The 15,932-nt window shown below is 40.5% G+C and overlaps 1 protein-coding gene across 2 annotated transcripts in view; it reads left to right on the forward strand.

Annotated features, from left to right (window-relative positions):
* The window catches only part of LOC146583171 (CUB and sushi domain-containing protein 1-like), a 456,826-nt gene that overhangs the window by 248,957 nt on the left and 191,937 nt on the right, over positions 1-15,932 (forward strand). For both annotated transcript variants that reach the window (XM_085268026.1, XM_085268032.1), the window contains exons 6-7: positions 14,206-14,318; positions 15,218-15,295. In XM_085268026.1, coding sequence (XP_085124152.1) covers positions 14,206-14,318; positions 15,218-15,295 — 191 coding nt within the window. The remainder of the gene's footprint in view (positions 1-14,205; positions 14,319-15,217; positions 15,296-15,932) is intronic.

Raw genomic sequence — 15,932 nt, forward strand, 5'->3', positions numbered from 1 at the left:
CTTTACTGGGTTGAAAACTACCTGTCGAGTGAGGTCAAACTGGCAAAAAAAAGATTGATTGACAGAAACAGGGTCAGGAAGACACAAGGTAGCAAAAACATCCAGTTATTTGTGTTGTTGATTGCTGTGTGCTAATGGTATCACAGCTCCGAAAGGGCTTTGGACTTTAACATTTGATAGTAGGTTATACAAATAAACTGACCAAACTTTCTTCCTCTACTTCATTAGTCATGCAATTTTTGCCAGCTACATATTAATGGTTTGTGGGGAGGGGTTGGTGTTCTAAATTTAAGATGTTATGTATTCGAATGTGTGGCCTGTGCCTGTGTATGATGGAGGGGGTGTGTATCTGCATGCATCTGTTCTTTCAAGTAGCATTTAGTCTTACAGTATGTCTGTAAAGTTCTCAGTCATCCAGGTCATCGTAGTCTAAGGAGCTGAAAGAAGCCCAACCGGTCGCAGCAGATGGCCCCGCCCCTCCCTGAGCCTGGTTCTGCTGGAGGTTTCTTCCTGTTAAAAGAGAGTCTTTCCTTCCCACTGTCGCCATAGTGCTTGCTCACAGGGGTCATATGATTGTTGGTTTTTTTTCTCTGAATGTATTATTGTAGGTCTATCTTACAATATAAAGCACCTTGAGGCAACTGTTGTTGTGATTTGGCACTATATAAATAAAATTGAATTGAAAATTGAATTGAATATCCACTGTGAATGACCATCTTTGAACAGAGCCGGTGGCTTACGACACCAGCTGTCTGCCATCTATAATTCAGTTTTGAGATCCCTTCTCAGACGCCATAACACACACTCACATTCTGGGCCTTTTGACCTCAGGAAATCACATGATAGGGTCGGGCCAGGTTTGGGGCTAGGTTGTGACCTACACCCATTTTCACACCTTGGCTCATGTGATTAGGTAGAGGATCATTAGGGGGTCCATGTCGCTCTTGGGGGGACACTCCCATAGGGCTTAAATGACTACAGACCCGTGGCTCTGACATCTGTGGTCATGAAGTCTTTTGAGCGCCTAGTTCTCTCCCATCTCAGGACCCTCACGGCCCCCCTCCTGGACCCCCTGCAGTTTGCATATAGAGCCAACAGGTCTGTAGACGACGCCATCAACATGGCCCTACACTTCATCCTGCAGCATCTGGACTCCCCAGGAACCTACGCCAGGATCCTGTTTGTGGACTTCAGCTCTGCCTTCAACACCATCCTTCCAGACCATCTCCGAGACAAGCTTTCCCAGATGAATGTGCCTGATCCCATCTGCCGGTGGATCACTGACTTCCTGACGGACAGGAAGCAGCATGTGAGGCTGGGAAAGAATGTCTCGGACTCCCGGACCATCAGCACCGGCTCCCCTCAGGGCTGTGTTCTTTCTCCTCTGCTCTTCTCCCTGTACACCAACTGCTGCACCTCCACCCACCAGTCTGTCAAGCTAATCAAGTTTGCAGATGACACCACCGTTATTGGACTCATCTCGGACGGGGACGAGTCTGCCTACAGGAGGGAGGTTGAACGTCTGGTGTCCTGGTGCAGCCACAACAACCTGGTGCTGAATGCCCAGAAGACAGTGGAGATTATTGTGGACTTCAGGAAGCACACAGCCCCACTCCCCCCCATCATCCTGACTGACACCCCCATCACCTCTGTGGACTCATTCCGCTTCCTGGGTACCACCATCACCCAGGACCTGAAGTGGGAGCCCACCATCACCTCCGTCATCAAGAAAGCCCAGCAGAGGATGTACTTCCTGAGGCAGCTGAAGAAATTCAACCTGCCAACACGGACGATGATGCAGTTCTACACTGCAATCATCGAGTCCATCCTCACCTCCTCCATCACCGTGTGGTACGCTGGAGCCACTATCAGGGACAAACAGAGACTGCAGCGTGTTGTGCGCTCTGCTGAGAAGGTGATTGGCTGCAGACTCCCATCTTTGCAGGACCTGTACACCTCCAGGACATTGCGGCGTGCAGCTCGGATCTCAGCTGACCCTTCTCACCCTGGACACAGTCTGTTTGACCTGCTCCCCTCAGGCAGGAGGCTCCGGTCCATTCAATTCAATTCAATTCAATTCAATTTTATTTATATAGCGCCAAATCACAACAAAAGTCGCCTCAAGGCGCTTCATAGATACAGAGAAAAACCCAACAATCATATGACCCCCTATGAGCAAGCACTTTGGCGACAGTGGGAAGGAAAAACTCCCTTTTAACAGGAAGAAACCTCCGGCAGAACCAGGCTCAGGGAGGGGCGGCCATCTGCTGCGACCGGTTGGGGTGAGAGAAGGAAGACAGGATAAAGACATGCTGTGGAAGAGAGACAGAGGTTAATAACAGATATGATTCAATGCAGAGAGGTCTATTAATACATAGTGAGTGAGAAAGGTGACTGGAAAGGAAAAACTCAATGCATCATGGGAATCCCCCGGCAGCCTACATCTATTGCAGCATAACAAAGGGAGGATTCAGGGTCACCTGGTCCAGCCCTAACTATATGCTTTAGAAAAAAGGAAAGTTTTAAGCCTAATCTTAAAAGTAGAGATAGTGTCTGTCTCCCGAATCCAAACTGGAAGCTGGTTCCACAGAAGAGGGGCCTGAAAACTGAAGGCTCTCCCTCCCATTCTACTTTTAAATACTCTAGGAACAACAAGTAGGCCTGCAGAGCGAGAGCGGAGCGCTCTAATAGGGTGATATGGTACTACAAGGTCATTAAGATAAGATGGGGCCTGATTATTTAAGACCTTGTATGTGAGGAGCAGGATTTTGAATTCAATTCTGGATTTAACAGGAAGCCAATGAAGGGAAGCCAAAACAGGAGAAATATGCTCTCTCTTTCTAGTCCCTGTCAGGACTCTTGCTGCAGCATTTTGGATTAGCTGAAGGCTTTTCAGTGAGTTTTTTGGACATCCTGATAATAATGAATTACAGTAGTCCAGCCTGGAAGTAATAAATGCATGAACTAGTTTTTCAGCGTCACTCTGAGACAGGATATTTCTAATTTTAGAGATGTTGCGCAAATGGAAGAAAGCAGTCTTACATATTTGTTTAATATGTGCGTTGAAGGACATGTCCTGGTCAAAAATGACTCCAAGGTTCCTCACCGCGTTACTGGAGGCCAAGGTAATGCCATCCAGAGTAAGAATCTGATTAGATACCATATTTCTAAGATTTTCAGGGCCGAGTACAATAACCTCAGTTTTATCTGAATTAAGAAGCAGAAAGTTAGCGGCCATCCAGGTCTTTATGTCTTTAAGACATTCCTGCAGTTTAACTAATTGGTGTGTGTTATCTGGCTTCATGGACAGATAGAGCTGGGTGTCATCTGCATAGCAGTGAAAATGTATGCTATGTCTTCTAATGATACTGCCTAAGGGAAGCATGTATAATGTAAACAGAATTGGTCCTAGCACTGAACCCTGTGGAACTCCATAATTAACCTCAGTGTGTGAAGAGGACTCTCCATTTACATGCACGAATTGGAGTCTATTAGATAGATATGATACAAACCACTGCAGCGCAGTACTTGTAATACCTACAGCATGTTCTAATCGCTCTAATAGGATATTATGATCAACAGTATCGAACGCTGCACTGAGGTCTAGCAGGACAAGCACAGAGATGAGTCCACTGTCAGAGGCCATAAGAAGATCATTTGTAACCTTCACTAAAGCTGTTTCTGTGCTGTGCTGAGCTCTGAAACCTGACTGAAACTCTTCAAATAAACCATTCCTCTGCAGATGATCTGTTAGCTGTTTGACAACTACTCTTTCAAGGATTTTTGATATGAAAGGAAGGTTGGAGATTGGCCTATAATTAGCTAAGACTGCTGGGTCTAGAGATGGCTTTTTGAGTAAAGGTTTAACTACAGCCAGCTTGAAGGCCTGTGGTACATAGCCGATTATTAGAGATAGGTTGATCATATTTAAGATCGAAGAATTAATTAATGGCAGGACTTCTTTGAGCAGTTTTGTAGGAATGGGGTCTAAAAGACACGTTGATGGTTTGGAGGAAGTAATTATTGAAGTTAACTCAGAAAGATCAATTGGAGAAAAAGAGTCTAACTTAATATCAATGGTACTAAGAGTAGCTGTAGATAATATTACATCTGTGGGATGATTATTGGTAATTTTTTCTCTAATGATAAAAATTTTATTTGTGAAGAAGTTCATGAAGTCATTACTAGTTAACGTTAAAGGGATGGTTGGCTCAAAAGAGCTCTGACTTTTTGTCAGCCTGGCTACAGTGCTGAAGAGAAACCTAGGGTTGTTCTTATTTTCTTCAATCAGTGATGAATAGTAAGATGTTCTGGCTTTGCGGAGGGCTTTCTTATAAAGCAGCAAACTATTTCTCCAGGCTAAATGATGATCCTCTAGATTTGTGACACGCCATTTCCTCTCCAGATTACGAGTCATCTGCTTTAGGGTACGTGTTTCAGAATTATACCACGGAGTCAGGTACTTCTGATTTGAGGCCTTAGTTTTCACAGGAGCTACAGTATCCAGAGTCGTACGTAGTGAGGAGGTGAAATTATTAACAAGATAATCGACCTCTGTTGGGGTAGCGTTCAGATAGCTGCTTTGCTCTGTGTTGGTACAGGGCATTGGAGATGATAACAGTGGGTGGATTATATTCTTAAACTTAGTTACAGTGCTTTCAGAAAGACATCTACTTTGATAAAGTCTACTCTTCACCGCTGTGTAATCAATTATTGTAAAAGTAAATGTTATCAGGAAATGATCAGACAGGAGAGGGTTTTCAGGAAACACTGTTAAATGTTCAGGTTCGATGCCATATGTTAAAACAAGATCTAGAGTGTGATTAAAGTGGTGGGTGGGTTCTTTTACATTTTGAGAGAAACCAATTGAGTCTAATAACAGATTAAATGCCATGTTGAGGCTGTCATTTTTAGCATCTACATGGATGTTAAAATCACCCACAATAATTATTTTATCTGAGCTCAGAACTAAATTAGATATAAAGTCTGAGAAATCAGACAGAAACTCTGTGTAAGGCCCAGGTGGACGATAGATGATAACAAGTAAGACTGGTTTCTGAGTTTCACAGCTGGGGTGGACAATGTTAAGCATCAGGCTTTCAAATGAATTAAAAGTCTGTCTTGGTCTTTCATTAATTAATAGGCTGGTGTGAAAAATTGCTGCCACACCGCCCCCTCGGCCTGTGCTTCGAGATTTCTGGTAGTTAGAATGGCTCGGGGGTGTTGATTCATTTAAACTAACATAATCATCCTGCTGCAACCAGGTTTCTGTAAGGCAGAGTAAATCAATTTGTTGATCAATTATTAAGTCATGTACTAACAGAGACTTGGAGGAGAGAGACCTAATATTTAATAATCCACATTTCACTGTTTTACTCTTTGGTTCAGATGTGGATACTGTATTGTTCTTTCTTTGTGATTGTTTATGTTTAAGTTGTTTGTTGCTGGTTTTTAGTTTGTTTTTTGTCTTTTTGGAAGCTGACACAGTCTCTATGGAGATGGGTTTTTGGGGGGGTAGCAGGAGGAGAGAAGCTGCAGAGAAGCGTGTAAGACTGCAACTCTGCTTCCTGGTCCCAACTCTGGATAGTCATATTTTGGGGGGTTTAATAAATTTGTCCATATTTCTAGAAATGAGAGCTGCTCCATCCAAAGTGGGATGGATGCCGTCTCTCCTAACAAGACCAGGTTTCCTCCAGAAGGTTTGCCAATTATCTATGAAGCCCACATCGTTTCTGGGACACCACTCAGACAGCCAGCAATTTAAGGAGAACATGCGGCTAAACATGTCACTCCTGGTCTGATTGGGGAGGGGACCAGAGAAAAAACTACAGAGTCCGACATTGTTTTGGCAAAGTTGCACACCGATTCAATATTGATTTTAGTGACCTCCGATTGGCGTAACCGGGTGTCATTACTGCCGACGTGAATTATGATTTTACTAAATTTACGTTTACCCTTAGCCAGCAGTTTTAAATTTCCTTCAATGTCGCCTGCTCTGGCCCCTGGAAGACAATTGACTATGGTTGCCGGTGTCTCTAGCTTCACATGTCTGAGAACAGAATCGCCAATTACCAGAGTTTGACCCCCGGCGGGTGTGTCGCCGAGTGGGGAAAAACGGTTAGACACATGAACGGGTTGGTGGTGTACCTGGGGCTTCTGTTTAGGACTATGCTTCCTCCTCACCGTGACCCAGCCGCCCTGATTCCCCAGCTGCTTGGGACCTGCCGGGGAACAGCTAGCGGGGCCTACGCTATTTTCGGCTGCACCAGCTACAGGGGCCTGGCTAGCTGCGGGTGAATGAAGGGTGCGAAGCCGAGTCTCCAATTCAGTAATCCTGGCCTCCAGAGCTGCAAATATGCTACATTTGTTACAGATATCATTACTGCTAAAGGAGGCCGAGGAGTAACTAAACATCTGACACAATGAGCAAGAAAGTGCAGGAGGGACAGGTGAAGTAGCCATGGTGCTAATGAGTCGGCTACGAGCTAAGCTAGGCTAGCGAGACAGTACAGAGACAGTGAGTGAATACTTTGGCTATAAATTAGGTAGTGAGTACACAGAAAGTGTGCTTCGGAGGAAGCACGTGAAGATTATACTATGAAAGAAGAATGTATTTAAAAGTTGTTAATTAAATCGCTAAGCAAATAAGCTACTCAGAAACACCACTGTGTTTGAGCAGGAACAGGAAGTGATACTCTACCACAGAGCGAGCGCACCAGAACCTCTCGCCATAAGAACAGTTTCTTCCCCTCTGCTGTTGGACACATGAACAATAACCATATGACTGTTCCCACCACTAACACATGACCCTACGCTGTGTTCACTGCATCATTCCATGTTTGGCACTGATCACCACCTGCACTCATGTATATATCTTTCAACGTAGCACTCTTAATTCTTATTCTCATGTATATATCTCATGTATATCTCATGCACATATCTTCCCACGTAGCACTTTTAATTCTTATCCCTACTTTTATTTTTTTCCATGTCTATTTAAGTGCTATTTATGACACTATGTTTGCACTGAAGCACCGCAGCAATTTCCTAATGTTGTAAACCTGCTCAACATTTGGCAATAAACCCCATTCTGATTCTGATTCTGATTCTGAAATCTGGGACTCTCCACCATTTGACCTTAGAACTGAGGGAGCTTCTCGGATAACAGGTGAAACGTCTTCAAGCAACTTAAAGAAGTCCAGACGCTTTTCTTTCCAAGCTTAGACTACTCCTACAGTAGGTGTAACTAAGGTGTAACTCCTAATGGACTGGCATCAGTAGCAGATGCATATTAGTTAAATGTGAAACATTCAGAGAACTCCATGCTGATAATAATCTGTATAAACCTCTCAATTTTTTTAATTTAAATTCAGATACTATAAAAATAATAGTACAGCACAAAAAAATAAAAACATATAATGGCAGAAAGTGGTTTATCATGTTTATTATTCGAATAACCTACCAGCTTTGTTACCCTATGACTTTGCTATCCATCCTTGACTACAGATGGAGAAATGTCAGTGATTTTGTTTATACTACTTTGACTAGAAATCCCTTTGATCAATTCAGAAGCGCCAAACCTAATACGCCTCTGGTTTGGTGAAACAGGAGCATGAAAAATGACTTCAGCCTCTTACAAGCGTAAGCCCAAAAATGTGAGTGCTCTGAAATTGCAAACCTATTCATGATCTTGAAGGTTTAATGACCTTTGTGGGGAAAAGGCAATTTCTGGGAGTCAGGTCCTAAAATTAGGCAGTGTAAGGACATATTATAGAAATGTAACAAAAAAATAGTTGCCTAAAGACATCATATAAAAGGTACAGATTCATGTAGCAAATGGTTTCAGTTCATTGAGAATTGATTACTTCAGGCCCATCTGTGGGAGGTACTACACTTTACTGGAGAATTAAGTTGAAGTTTTATTTTATAACTGAAGCACGTTTTAATTCTAATGTTGTCATAACTTGAACTATATAGACCACAGAGAAAGAAAAAAAAATACGAGCTAACCATACTGTAAAAGCAAGATTACCCAATCAGCAGTGTTGTCGGCAGTAGATTTCCTCAGTTTCCTGTATTACACGCTGATATATCTGTGGATGTACTTTTAAAGACAGTGAAAGGGATGTCATAAATCTTCATACATTTTCTTTTTCTCCGATAATCTGTGAGAGGAGATCTCAGAGGAACTTTGGGAGAGCGTGCTGGACACAGTGCACAAATCACCTGTCTGTGTAAAACATGAGCTGATCCAGTTTAAAGTTTTATGTCACGTCCACCAGGTAAAAGTTAGTCTCTAGTCAATATAGAAGTAAAAATAGATGCAAAGAAGTGTTGTGAAGTCCCTGTGCACATATTCCAGCCTTGCCGTCGTCTACAGTCCTATTGGAGGGAATCTTTATAGTATTGTTTAAGAATACTGGAAAACTGGATATGGAGTTACAGAGGCCTTTGGATAAGTAGTCCAGGCATGAGGTGTCCATGCACCTGGTGATGCTTAAATATTCACGATGTATTTAAAAATCATATACATTTCTGTTGTTTTCCATACTTGGTTTCATATTGTTACTCTTCTTTTACCAGCCACTGGTTACGTAAATACTCAGCTTAATGTTTTTTATGAAATATAGACTGTTATCTGTGACAGTGTAACTACTGTTATCTTCAGATCTGAATGTATTTTTTCTTTCTCTGATTATACGAAATGAGCTTTGTTGATCATTTTAATGAAGGTTTACTGCAGGTCTTCTGCAGCTCTTAACCCCTCTTCTCATCCCATTGCCTCCACCTTTCACTCTTTTTCATGCTTGCCTTTATTTTTTTCTTTCTCTGCACTCTTAGCTCTCTGTCTGGCTATTCTTTCATTTCCCTCTTCCCCTGTGCTCCTTTTGCCCAGCTCTCATCCTCTGCCTCTGTCTTTCGATGCTAAGAGAAACAATGTTGGCGATCTGTAACTTAATGAGTCCTTATTTATAAGTGTTTACAATAAGTTCAAGTGTCATGTTTTCAAGAACAGTTTATTAAATTTAGTTCTATCTTGGTCACTACAGTAATGACACTGATTTTCCTCAGTGTTGAAAACTCAAGAATTTGCATGAGGATTTTGAAAAAGTAGTGTTTAATAATAATCAAGTCGGTAAAATGCTCATTCGTTTTTCTGCGACTGAGACAGTCCCCAAGTTGCTCTTCATACACATGACATTCAACATTAGATTCTTTTGTAGCAGCTTGACCTCGGTGGTCTATCATAGTAATGCTTTGGTGTGCAAGTCCTTGATCATTTGAACTGACCCTCTGGCCTCTATACTTATCTGGAAGTTCAAAGAGCACCACAACCAGCCTGCAGCATCTGTAGATGAACCTTGTCCATCCTCAGAGCCTTTTCATGACACATTCAATGACTGCCAAAGAAAGAGGCTAGATATTTTTTCTCCAAATGTTGTCTTTCTTCCTATTTGTTCTGCTCTCATGTCCCTCTGTTACATCTCATTTCTCCTCCGTTTAGATCTGCTGCTTTCTGATCCTTTCCCGCTGCTTCTCCCTCGTTCCCCTTCGTGCAACTGCCAGTCCTCCTCTTACTCTCTTTTTCTCCACTTTGTGACACATCACTTGTCCTGTTATTACATTTACATTTTAAATTATGTTTACTGTCTGTGGGACTGCCGGTGTGTGTCTCTGTGTGTATCAGTGTAAAAAGGGTGAGTGTGACATTTAAAGTAGCATTGTAGCCAGGTTTTGCACTAAGGAGTGGGAATAAACAGCTATCTGTTGTGGATGATGTGCTTTACACTTGTGACCTGTATACAATAATTTATTTTTACTGTGGCTTTTTGCCATTTTACAGATGCACACATCCACAGGGATTTGCAGTAAGTGCAACAATGCAGTAAGGTTAAAAATATGTATTTGCAGCAATTCAAGCAGCCAGTCAGATAAGTAGGTGCCAAAACATTGGTGCCCCAGTAGTATAAAGTTGTGCGTCTGTGTTTATCTTCGTATCACAAAAAGGCTAGTTGCCCTAACAATAGAAAAGTGCTAGAATATTCCCACAAATAGCTCTCTGCTGGTCTTGGTTTACTTGTCCATCTCCTCTCTGCTGCATGACTTGGCCTCACGTCTTCTGTTCCCTTCTCCCCCCCCTGGCCTGTCAAACATCTCCTTTTCTCTTTTCCCCTCTCCAGTGTTTTCATCTTTCATATTTCTTGAGTTTTGTAAACATTCCTCTCTCTCTCTTCCCTGACATGTTCATCTTTGTTTTATCCTCACAGCTTAATTCTTTATGTGATTTTATTTTTTATTTATTTTTGCTCTTTCCATCCCTCCTCTCATTTTCCTTTCCAGCATCACTTTCTTTCTCATTCATCTCCACTCTTTGCAATCTCGTATTAGTATTGCCCAACCTCATTTAGGCTTGACTCTTTCTCTCTCCCTTTATCACTTTGACCTCTCAAAGCGACTAGTCTAATCCTTCTCTTCCTGTTCATTTAAGTGACTTTCTCGCTCTCACCTCCTCTTCAGTGTTTTTCCTTCCGATTATTTCTTCTTTGCTCGTGTCTTTCTTTTAAGCTCTCTTTCACTTGCGTTTATTCTTCTGTGGAAAAACCTCCTGTTCCACCTATCCTTCACGTCTCTCCTCTCTTCTTCTCCTGTTTCCTTTTTTGTCAAGCATGCTTGTTTTTGAAAGATTAAGGGAATCTCTCTTTTCATTTGCTTCTCCTCCTTTTCTACCTTTCTTTTTAGTTCACTCTCATCTCCCACATCCCTTGTTCTGTCTCCTCTCTGACCCCTTGTCTCACTCTCACTCCAGTGTCAGGCAGGACGCCAGTACGCATGAATAATGGAAGAGAGGCAGCATATCATGCATTTTTTTCTTTCTCTTCTTAACATTTCCCCCACCTCTCTTTATTTTCGAGACATATAAGAATTTACTACCCTGTATTAAATTAAACTCTGTATATAAACAAGATTGTAAGCCCTATAATATCTGGAGTGCATGAGAACCTTTTAATTACAACTTTTAGGTCTTCAAGGCTTATTCAGAATACTTACTTTTCTAAAATGTCGACACACACATAAATGCACTTCAGCTGGTTATTAATGTACTAACGCATTGGACCACACCTCTTAATCTTTGAATTCAGGTCTTCTCAGGTCTATTGCCATAGGGGTATAATATAAAGCACCTAGCCATGAAATCATTGGTCCTTCTAAAGAGCTCACTTGTGGCAGACCACATATGGGCATGGGGACAGGAAAGTCATCTCAGTGCAGCTGATTCAGTAACTGCTTTCCAGAGTTCCACACTTCCTCTGGTATTAACATCTGCAAAGAAAACTGTGCACTGGAAGCAATGGTTTTCACAGGCCAAGCAACTCCTGTAGTGTGTAGCTGGTCTGGTGCATTTGTCCATATCGTGTATCTAACCCAATCATGAGAATCAGAAAGAAAGGTCATTTGAATGACTTCAAACATTGTATGGTTCTTGGTTCCAGTCGGGCTGGCGTGAGCATTTCAGAAACTGCTGATCTGCTGGGATTTTCCCACACAACCGTTTCTAGGGGTAACAGATAATAGTCTGAAAAGGAGAAAATATCCGGTGAGTGGCAATTCTCCCGGTGAAAATGCTTGTTGATGCCAGAGGTCAGAGGAGAATGGCCAGAATGCTTCGAGTTTACAGGGCGGCAACAGTAACTCACGGTAAAGTGCAATCACCTGAAAATGCAGGTATCTGTACTTTACTTGAGTATGTATTACTTTACTTTAAGTATATATTTATTTGAGTGTTGAGTATTTTAGTTGTGCTTTGTTACTTTCCACCTTTGCTTCTTATGCAGCGGTGCATTAGTAACAAAATAACATAACTTAATATAGCACTCTAGCACTTAGCTATAAAAACTGGATAAAATGTAAATGTTGCTTCATGTTTCTTTCCTCTGTTTAAGATAGTTAGGAAAGCACACATATATATAGAGAGAGATTGATATTATACATTAATAGAGTGATATAATGTACTCATATATAATGTATTAGTAATATATATAAGTACAGCCATAATGGAGCATTGCTTACTTTCTCTTTAGTGAACTTTGTATAAAAAATGTTCCTCTGTGGTAAGTTTTTGATTGAATCTGACTTTAGTCAAAGAGAAAACAGCACAGTCTAGCACTGTATCCTTATGTAACTATAAGCTGTTTCATCATATAGACCTTTCCTTTTTTCTTTTTTTTTTTTTTTACATCATACAGGTTGTCTGAGAACATCTTCTGCCAGGCTAGGCTGAGATAAAATTGCACATTCTCTTGAAATCATTGTAAAGGTTCGCTGAAGTTTTGAAACACAAAATAAATACTGCAATAACAAGCCTATATATCCTTTGTTGATGTTTGTAGGGAGCCCCATCCTTTTTAGTCTAGTTTTCATATCATGCACTATATTTTTTGTGTTAATGTGCCACACGACAAGACATTTATATTTAAATGCTCTCACTGATAAAGACTGCTAGTTGACTCTCTGAGAGATGACACATCACACTACAGTACTGGAGCTTTTCACTGTGTGTACTATAGTGTTATATCGCCTCGGGGTAGATACATTGGCAGGGTTTTTTTTTATCCTCTTACAGATTTTCTTCTTTTTTTCCCTCAGATTTTTTAGTTGATAACCCAGCTTTATTGACAGTATCAAATCTAATCAAAGAATCAAATCAATGAGGTTCTCTAAGAAGCTCTCTAATTACATTTTTCTTTTTAATTTTTTATAGTTTATTCCCTCGTTTTCTTCATGAGTATTTGTAACTTGCTCTCTCTAGTCTACTCAGTGTAACTGCGGCATTATTAAAGGGCAGTAAGTGTGGCGCTTGTTGCTCTAGAGAGGTTGATAGAACATGAGCTTCCAGGCAGCATCTCCTACATCATTTCCTCGCTTCTCTGTGTGCATCGTTTTTTCCGTACTTTTTGTTTTATTCTTTTTAACGCCGTGTTGGTTGCCGTTGGTAAAGAAAAGTAACAGAAGCTAAATCTGATGTAAGACTTACCATAGGGTACTGACTTATCCTCTTAGTAGGGATGGTTAAAAAATGTGTGAAGTTATTTCTTTTTTCTTCTGCTTTACTATCAACAGCCCCCTCTTTTACTTAACTTTCCCCTGTAGGGTTTGGTGTTTATTGTGATTGTGTGTGAAACTCAGATAGTTTCTAGCCCAGCTCTTATGAAATCAGGACTTTTTTTTCAAAGTCACTAAGCATTATATCCTAATTCAGTCAACTTTACAAAATAGATAAGTCTTGTTTTTCAGTTAACAAAGTTGCTTTTTCTTATTTTTTTTGCTGATGAATTTTTATAACAAATTTTACAGCTTTTTTGTTTTTTTTTGCAAATGTATTTTTTTTTTTCAGCAAGTACTTCCCTCAATGGAAACCACTTAGACACTGAAGTAGGACTGTGACCAGTACAAGTGCACACATTATGCTTTTGGTGAGGGTTGATCATAATGGGAATGGATAATATCATTCACTTCCCACATCTGCATTTCCAAACCAGTGGAACAAATTGCCTTTTTGCAAAAACCTCTTTAAATTATAGCCAGCCTTTGTACCATGGAGGACAAATCAAAGGGACTCAAAAATTATACCTTGAACTCACTAGAAACTTCTCTCTACACTGGCACATTTTCATATTTTCACATGAAACATAGATCCAGTAGTTTTTCTGCACCTCTGTGCTCTGCCTTGCATATCTTACATATTTACAGTTGTTTGTCAATAGGCATTTTGCTACATTTTTCACAGTAGCTGATCATGCTGGTAATTTGTAATTAGAGATCAGCACTTTCTTCCAACAATTACATTGTGCATTTTTTTCTTGCTCTTGCTATAACAGACTGTTGTGATAAACATAATTTATCTCTGAAGGAGGGTGTAAACCTCTATCTAATATTCAGCATGTTGCTATACTTGCCACTAGAGAAAAGTAGAAATATATTTCACATCGACAAAATAAAGCAAAATTCACTGTAGATGGACTCTGTGTTTCAAATGACTGCCTTGTGATGTTGTGCTGTACTGTCCACAGCGTCGTACGACACAGTAAGGAGCACAGCGCTATGAATATTAGAATATCCTTACGTCTTAGGTTTGGTATTTGTCTGCATCAATCATGTTCAGTTTATGTTTTGTTCTTAATAAAGTTCTTGTTTGCTTACTTCCAGGCTGACTGGTACAACTCTGCCTTCGCCAGTGATTTCAAATAAGAACTGGGTTCGGATACATTTCACCTCCGACAGCAATCACAGAAGAAAAGGATTCAGTGCTCAGTATCAAGGTATTACTCTTTCAGACACACCTTTTATGTCTCTGTAGTTTTTACCACTGTGTTATACTTATAATTACTTGTATGTAGTGTGTGTATGCATCACTGTGTGTTTGAAAATTATGCTGTTTCGAACACATTTACAAACGATCCCACACATTAGTTACATTAGTTGTTGTTGTTATTATTATTATTATTATTATTATAAAAAGTGCTTTAAATCAACTCATTGGACTAGATGGGATTTTCCTGCCTGACTGATCAGTTATGTCGCTTAATGAGTATATTAAGGTGAATTTCAGTTTCCATATGATGGATCAGATTTAATTGGCTGCTCCCAACACAAAGCACAGTGATCCAAGACTGGTCTGTCTTCCTGCATATCTTGCTTCCTGACTTGTCTTCATCTGTTTTGTCGCTGTCTCTGTCTTCCTCAGCTATTTTTCTTTTCTCAAGTCATTGGTGCGTCTACTATTTCCTGTGCCTGTGTGTGTCTGCGTGAGCGAGAGGGATCGGGAGAGAGATGTGCTTTTTATGCCATCTCTGTTTCTCAGTGGAATGCAGTTTAGTTGTAGCACAGATTTTCCTGTTATTCTCGGCAGTGCTGCCACTTAGGATAAAATAGATTGAATAAATTTTAATGCTGCTCATCTCTTTTGCTGCCCCCTTTTCCCCTTTGTCCTCACTTTTCTGTTTCCTTCAGTTTCTTTTGCTGTTTCCTGTTCTAATTATAAATTTGTTGTGGATTTGTAAGTGCAAGGGGGTGAGAAGCATTTCTTGGATTGCACGCATAGGTGCACCAAATGGCAACCCCCTAAAATAATTAGTGTTCTGCAAAAAAGACAAACAATTAAATCTTTAAAAAATGTGATGTATAATTAAATGAATAACTGCTAATTTCCTTCCCACAGTGAAGAAAGCAATCGAGCTGAAGTCTAGAGGGGTAAAAATGATGCCCAGCAAAGACTCCAGTCACAAAAACGCTGTCTGTAAGTACCCTACAATCTGCCGTGGTTTTGTGTGCTGATGCAGATGCTGTGACCACGTTGTTTAGATGGCATTGCATTACACATTTGGTCAAACATATTTAAACACACACACACACACACACACACACACACACACACACACACACACACACACACACACACACACACACACACACACACAGAAATGTTGTATATATGCAAGGACACAGGGGATGCATCCATCTTTGTTGTGTCAGGAGAAGTGATTTCATCTATTTTTCCAATGAGGTCGACTTACTAGGAGACAGGAATTGGTATCATGCTCTCCTTTTCTTTCTGTTTCTTGTAGCAGGTTACTTAATCCTTTCTTAGTACTTTTTTGAGTACTAGTATCAGAATATTAGAAGCAAAAATAAACAAATAAATAAAAACACAAGTTTTAAATATATCTAAATAAAAAACAGTGGATTGATTTAATTTGACTATATAGTATTATAGTTTCCATTAGTTCCCATCTATTACATATTTATTAGTGATACATTAATGCAAAAGTAGCATTGTCTAAGTCTGACAGGTTTAGTCTGCTAGTTCCTAAACTAGAGATCAGACCCTCCAGAGAGCCAGCGAATAGAATAGATCAGAATAGAATAGCTCTTTA

Source organism: Mchenga conophoros, linkage group LG1 (genome assembly GCF_057382185.1).
Source record: "Mchenga conophoros isolate Kocher_MC1m ecotype Shallow Benthic linkage group LG1, M_conophoros_male_GT1.1, whole genome shotgun sequence".
Taxonomy (NCBI): domain Eukaryota; kingdom Metazoa; phylum Chordata; class Actinopteri; order Cichliformes; family Cichlidae; genus Mchenga; species Mchenga conophoros.